This window comes from Aquila chrysaetos, chromosome 20 (genome assembly GCF_900496995.4).
Source record: "Aquila chrysaetos chrysaetos chromosome 20, bAquChr1.4, whole genome shotgun sequence".
Taxonomy (NCBI): Eukaryota; Metazoa; Chordata; class Aves; order Accipitriformes; family Accipitridae; genus Aquila; species Aquila chrysaetos.
This window is the reverse complement of record NC_044023.1, coordinates 20,447,586-20,454,554: the sequence shown is the minus strand read 5'-3', so window position 1 is coordinate 20,454,554 and position 6,969 is coordinate 20,447,586. Positions and strand designations below refer to the sequence as shown.

At 36.0% G+C, this 6,969-nt stretch overlaps 1 protein-coding gene across 1 annotated transcript in view; it reads right to left on the bottom strand.

The window, feature by feature from the left end:
• Positions 1-935: 935 nt before the first annotated feature.
• PPP4R2 (protein phosphatase 4 regulatory subunit 2) overlaps positions 936-6,969 on the bottom strand; it is a 32,483-nt gene continuing 26,449 nt past the window's right edge. Inside the window, exons 5-9 of the mRNA XM_030043981.2 lie at positions 5,513-5,550; positions 4,981-5,055; positions 4,414-4,557; positions 3,536-3,804; positions 936-2,741 (exon numbers count right to left, since the gene is read on the bottom strand). Of these exons, the coding sequence (XP_029899841.1) occupies positions 2,428-2,741; positions 3,536-3,804; positions 4,414-4,557; positions 4,981-5,055; positions 5,513-5,550 (840 nt within the window). The 3' untranslated portion in view covers positions 936-2,427. The remainder of the gene's footprint in view (positions 2,742-3,535; positions 3,805-4,413; positions 4,558-4,980; positions 5,056-5,512; positions 5,551-6,969) is intronic.

The window sequence follows — 6,969 nt, the reverse complement described above, 5'->3', positions numbered from 1 at the left end:
GCTATGAAAATAGATTCAGTGCTACAACTCCACACGCACGGAAAAGCAACTGCCTGTGTATCTGGAGGTGTGTAATGCCTCTGACAAAATACAGCTGCTTAGAAATGCAGTAGGTTTGTTTTGGTTTTTTTAAACCCACATTTAAAAAGAAAGGTGGGATCTTCTCTGATTTAGTAAATGCAATCTTTAAATGTAGGCACACATTTAGTATTAAGATGCTTACTGTGATGTTAAAGCATGATTTCAATTTTTATTAGGCATTGCAAAAAAAAAAAAAAAAAAAATTGCAGATATATAAATGGATCCATACCTCAAAAGCTCTTCTACAAGCCTTTGCAGTAGTGGCATTAGTGCTGCTAAAACAAACATATCAAAAGGTCACAGGTGCTTAAAGAACAAGTTTATTGACAATATCTTCACAAATAAACAGTCTAAAGAAATTTCAGAAATCTCTAAACTTAGAAATTTTAAAATTTTGTTCTCATTGGCAAAATATTTTAAAAAAAACAAAAACAAACAAAGAAGTGTTAAGATGTCACTATATTTTTAAACTTTCCTAATTTCAACATTTTGGTTCAGTCCTTTAATTTTATAATACACATCCAACCCTTAAGCACAATGAAAATGAGTCAAAGTACAATTTTCCTTCTGTAAGGGGATCTCGATCAATAGGATTTTTTTTTTGGCAAGCATCTCCCTGAATCCTGTCTGCTTAGAACCCGATAGGTAACATCAGCAAGAAGTAACTTCATAAATATTCCAACTGAGCCAAATTATTCTGGTATTAATCAAAACCTAGACTTCCCTAAAACGATACAAAGCATACCATGTAGTACAAGAAACTATTAGCATGCATTTTGGAGGTCATTTTTGTACTTCAGGTATGTGAACTTAAAACCAAAGAGGGACAATTCTGATAAAAATGTACTCAGATATTTCTTAACATTAATATTTATTGCTTTATATGAATACTGTATTGAAAGCCCAAGCATTCAGTTTACACACAGAAATTATACAATTATATACCGTTTCACAATGGCAGTGAGCACTCATTACAATCTACAAAAATCTACTTTACAGAAATTTAAAAATTCTAAATATCAAAAAGGTACAGTTGAAGAAACAGGTATAAATTTGGCAGCCAGTAATTGTGACTGGGAGGTTGCAGCTTGCATGTCTTTAAATATGGGAACTGGAAAATATCAAGAGTTTAAAGCAGTAGTTTGTGCTTTGAGCTGGTTTGAAAAAAATGTAACACTGGCTGTCAAAGTAGCATGTTCAAAAATATTTAGTTCACTTCCAAAATGTTATACAAATCATGGTGATTTCTATGCACCCCTAAAGCTTTTAGTCATTTAGCTCAGGTACATAACTATGGTCATATATTAATTCTTCCAATACAGTGGTGTGATCATACCAATGCCATCTGCATACCTTAGAATAATTTTGAGACTTCTCTACAATATTCACAATGCTCCAAGAAGCACTCGAAAAGGCAAGTACCTGTTCATTTCTTCCAAGATATTTTCTTATCGTATTGTCAAACATTTCTTCTACAAAAGTTTAAGCTAATGTTTTGATTACAACGTTCTCAACATAAAGCACATTTTCTCATAAATAAATGAAATCCTTTCACTCAGGCACCTCAGAAGTATACAAAAATGTTGTAATCTGAACAGTTCTCTTGGAATGTGTTTACTCTGGTGTTTTCAACAATGTTAGTATTTCCAGGGTTTCATATGGGCCAGATTTCATTTGTTTTGTTTTCCAGAGGCAAAACAAAGTGCCTTGAGAGGTGAACTCAGTCTTTTCCTATAGAAAAAGTATTTGCTGTATTTATCTTTTATAGAAACAGAAAAATATACCATTTCCCCCTTAGAACAGTGAGGGTACACATATGTGTGCATGCGTGCATATATGTGTGTGTGAAATGTAACACATTTTAAACACACAACATAAGGTTTCATAGTGTGTATTCAAATAAAAATCTGGAAACCAGCATGAAACCCCATATTTCACATGTCAAATGTTGAAACTGTAACCAAAATATGAAGTAACTGCTATAGCTGTCAGAAAAAGACAAGACAAAAAGCTTTCTTGCTTACGTACAACTAGGTGTGGTAATCTCCAAAAAAGTTGTCAAAATTATAATTACCTTCCAGTTTAAAAACTTTTATTCTAAATAAAAAAAACTATACACAAACCACTGATTTGACCAAACGAAAGTTCAGCGGTAAGCAGGACCTGAAGGAGCTGGTATTCACAGTTCTTATCATGTACAACTCTTTCAAGGTTCAATCCATGGAGAAGTTTATTTTACAACCTGCTTCTTTTTGTAAAACTAAAGGTCCACTTTATTACATAAAATTATTTATACAGTGTAAAACCGGAGCCTTATGGAAAATACTGCATCTAAGTGTATTTAAATTAGTCTTGCTCCATAGGTTCATCTGCAACTTCTGTGGCTTCATCACTGTTTTCCATAGGGGTCTCTGATGAAATTTCTGGAGTTTCACTAGCATAGGACCCTAACTCTTCAGTTTCACTGCAGTCAGCTCCACTACTGGCAGATCCACTAATTTCACTGTCATCTGAGTGTAAATCCTTCTCTGCTTGAGACTGATCAGACTCCTCCATTTGATTGCTCTCCTCAGAGGTCTCTTCATTCACAGTTGAGGATTCAGTGTCTTTTTCTTGATCTTTTCTGTCTGGACCAACATTTCTGGGAGACATGAAGGACTCTAGAAATGGTGAAAGTACAGTATTACTAAGGCATTTTTAAACATACCTTAATCCTGCTACTTTCCATTCCCAGCAACACTGAGCAATACTTCTACAACACAGCCAAGGACAGGAAAAACTGACAATCCCCAGTTTTATTAGTAGATGTAAGTATTAGCCAACTTCATCACGATAGCCAAACTATCCTAATATACCATAAAATAAACTCCTTTTTTTTTTTTTTTTAATAAAACAGGTGGCTTCACTTAATTAAGCTTCAGCAGAAGATAGAAATAGATCAGTCTTTTAACTGCAGTTACCTTTTTTTAGTTAGGTACAGGGCCTGCCTTAGAGTGAGGTGATTTTCACTGTTCTAAGAGGATCTGGAGAGACTGTTGCTCAGCCTCCTCAGTGAAAGAACATAACTTCATATCCGTATTTCAGTAATTTATTTATAATAAAGACAGTCAGATATAGATATCACCTATCCCCCTTCTGGAGAAGGGATGAGAACATCTGATGATACCCTAAAGTAGGGATCCTCAAATTCTTGGTGCATCATTACCACTCTCATGTAATTTACTGCCTAAGAAGATTTCAAGTACCATTTTATAAATTTTTAAATAGACATGTAGGACAAAGAAAGAAGGAAATAACAGAATTGCTAAATTATGCGAAGTTGACGTATGAACAAGCAGTTCATCTTTATGCACAACTGGAGACATTCAGCAATCCCAACAGCATTGGCCTCCAGCAAAGAAAATCCCAACTCCTTGGAAAATGCACAGAGCAAAGACAATAAAATCTGAAATACCTTCCTCCTCTTCCTCTGTACAGTGCTGTCTGGCACAAGTAGCATCTTTTTCTTTATCCTGAGATGTAGAGGATGTTTCTGTCTCTTCCCCCACGCCTAAAGAAACTTCACTGGAGGCAGTTTGGTTAGGTGCATCTCTGGCTTCCCCTTCCTTGTCAAATTTAAGTCTTTTTACCTCATGTCCTTCTGCTTCTGCAGGATCATCTTCAGAGTGCTTATTTTTTACCGGGCTGCTCTGAGCACCTTCTGATTCAGATGCTGGTGATTCACTGTAAACAACAAAAGCAGCTGTAGTTTTTACTGAAAAAAAACATTCTGTATCTTGTCACACTTTAAAAAAAAAAAAAAAAAAAAAAAAAGTAGCAGCTACTTCGAGTTAAACACCTCACGAGGTAACAGTAAAACTCACTTCACTTATTATGTAACAAAACCTCAAAGCCATCACTCCTCCTTCACCAGATTGTCGAAGAAAATGCAGAGTGGTCACGATACTCCGGTGGGTCCAAACTACAGACAGCTCCCTACTGCTAGAATCAGTGGCAAACGTTTACAAAATATCCTATCTGGTTATAGTTTAACATCCTGACACAAATACAGTAACTGTGGATTTCTGAACTCCGTTATTCACTCTTCATTTTTACTATACATCCCGTAAACTTACAAGATGTGTTACTACAACTGCAGAAACTTGAGCTAACGGTTATCTAGACAGCCCAAACAGTAATAAGTACACATCAAATCCTGCTGCAGATATTCGTATGTTAAGACTTAATTATGCATACCTTAGATGGCCATTCTCTTTTAAAATATTTTAAATATCTAAGTGGAAAAAAAATCTGAGAATAATAAAAACTCAAAATACATTACTCCTCACAAACCTGTGTTTTTTATCTTCTGTTTGCTGCAAGCTTGATTCTTTATGTTCTGCGCTGTCTGGCAAACCGTTTGTTGTCATAGGAGTTGACAAAGAAACCTTCGGTCGATTTACTGGTCTGGGAGTTCCAGGACCGTTTACATTAGATCTTTAAAAATAATAATAAAAAAATTTACCCATCCTTTTAAGTAATTTGTTCCTAATAGGCAGAAAGCAGCTATAACCTTGTTTTAAAAGAATCACCAAAACAAAACAAAAAAGATCAGGTACTTTGCTATTTTATATTGAGTAAAAAAACTCCTTGCCTACAACATGCAAACTATGATAAAGACTTTAAACAACAAGAAAAAATTTCTAAACAATGAGGTAGCAAAAAGATCAAAAAATAGAGCATGTAGTGTGTATGTTCATGCCTCCTCTACCCTCCTTCTCCCAGTATTCCATGTCACACCCCATTTTTGAGGCTACCTATTTGGGATCAGAACAGGTAATGATAAGGGATCTGAATCAGCTAGTTCCAGAACTACCTTGCTTTTATCCAGAAAAAGTTAACTTCCGAAACTAAACCTACCTGTCAGAGTACCCTGGTGAATTTCCTGGGAACATAACACCATTCATCCGATTTAAACTATTGGAATTATTTTTCCTAACAAAAAACCAAAACAAAACAAGTTATGAATAAAGGAACTTTAAATTACTTCAAGCTTGTTTGCACAGAATTTCCCCCCCAACTTAAACAGCCTCCCACCGTCACTCCTCAAGGGGTTCTCTACCTATACATTACACTAGGCTCAGATATGGGCATACATTTTTTTCCACCACTAGCTATGGTGTGAAGTAACAGCTTAGTGTTCGGGGATTGCACTGAACTGTACTGTATATCTGATTCCAAAGCTGTTTGTTCATTTCCAGAGTATTACATGTAACACTTGCAGACCACTATCACTACTGTTGACTTAACTATTGATAATGAAAACTGAACCCTGCATGGCTGTTTTTTGGATACAACTACTGCCAGCAAGAGAAATATATTAGACACACATGCCCACATTCTCCCCTCTACTAACACAAGCTTAAAGTTTCAAGGAAAAGATTATACTTACTCTGAAGATGGATATACACAGCTGACAACCATGACATTCTGTAATATACAAACAAGATATTAAGAGTTCAGAAACAGAAGCTTCGGCTGTTGACAACACCCCAAAACTTAAGATCTTGTTACAGGATTTTGGTCATAGCTGTTAAAAGTATCTGTACAGAAAACTGGTTTGAAAACTACCAACAGATGACAGATAGGTAAAAAGTATCTCTGCTCCCTCTTTCCAAGGTCAGGCCATCGTTATGCTGAAAGTCAGTATTTTCGTAAGTGGGTTAGTGTCATAACAAGACCAGCACATTAAGCCTCAGGCCCAAGTGCTTGTAATTTCTAACTGAAGTATCTCTAGAAAGCAAAGTATTCAAAAATGCTGAAAAACTTCTGAATTGCTGAAGAAATGCTCTATTCATATGTGAGTCCTGCATTCAAAAGCCCGTAAGCACTATTAGCTATTTTTGGCACAGCCATACTTCAAATGTTAAATTATTTTGGCCCCACATAAACAAAGGGCAGAAATAATGATTAATTCAGTACGTTTTGCTTAGCCACCTCTCCCTCTTGAACGGCACTGCAAACTAAATCAATTTTAACATCTAAAAACCTAGCAAAAAAATTAGTTAAGTTTCTCTTTAAATCAGTACTTGCCCAATTATACAGGGCAGTTGTCACAGGGCCACCTAAATTAACCCAGATGAACTTTAATGGCGGTTCTCCATAAAACCTGAGGCGTGGTTTCACAGCTCTCGTTGTTGGCTAAGAAACTGCTTTATGAAATCCCTGTCTCGTCATTTATTCCTGACCATCTCCTTCCCATCTTAACTTGCAAGAACACACCTGACTGCATCCACTAGAACAGCGAAAACCAATCCATCTGCAAGTTAACCTTTCTTTGACTGAAGAGTTTAAGTAGGAACCTCAAGCCAATTTTGCCATCAAGAAAATCCTATGTGGAACCACGTCCTGAAAGTCTTATCTACTCTTGAAAGATCCCATATTCTGACACAAGCTATAAAACAGTATTAAATGACATCTACACAAGAGGATTTAAATACTGAAACAAAAGACACTGGGGGGGAAGGGGCCTCTCCACCTACTGGATCTCATCTGAACCCAAATGTGGAAGGAAATGCCCGATCAAACAACTCTGAATTTTTTCAGCTGATTATGTGATTATTTCTAGCTAGGACTCAATATACAAAGTGACATTACACCCTCCACAAACTACAGTTTGAGTACTGCACAGTGATTAGGAAACACAACAGTTACAGCCCTGAGATTTATTTTTATGTCTTAATAAAACTGCTTTTTGATGTTAAAAGGTAAGAAACAAACACTTAAGAGTAGCTATTAGCTATACTATGGCTATGAGCCATAATGAAATCAACAGACCTTTGAGAGTAATTCAGAAGTTATTTAAGTGGTAGTTGTGACTGTTTAGCTGTGTTCTCTCTCCGAAAAATA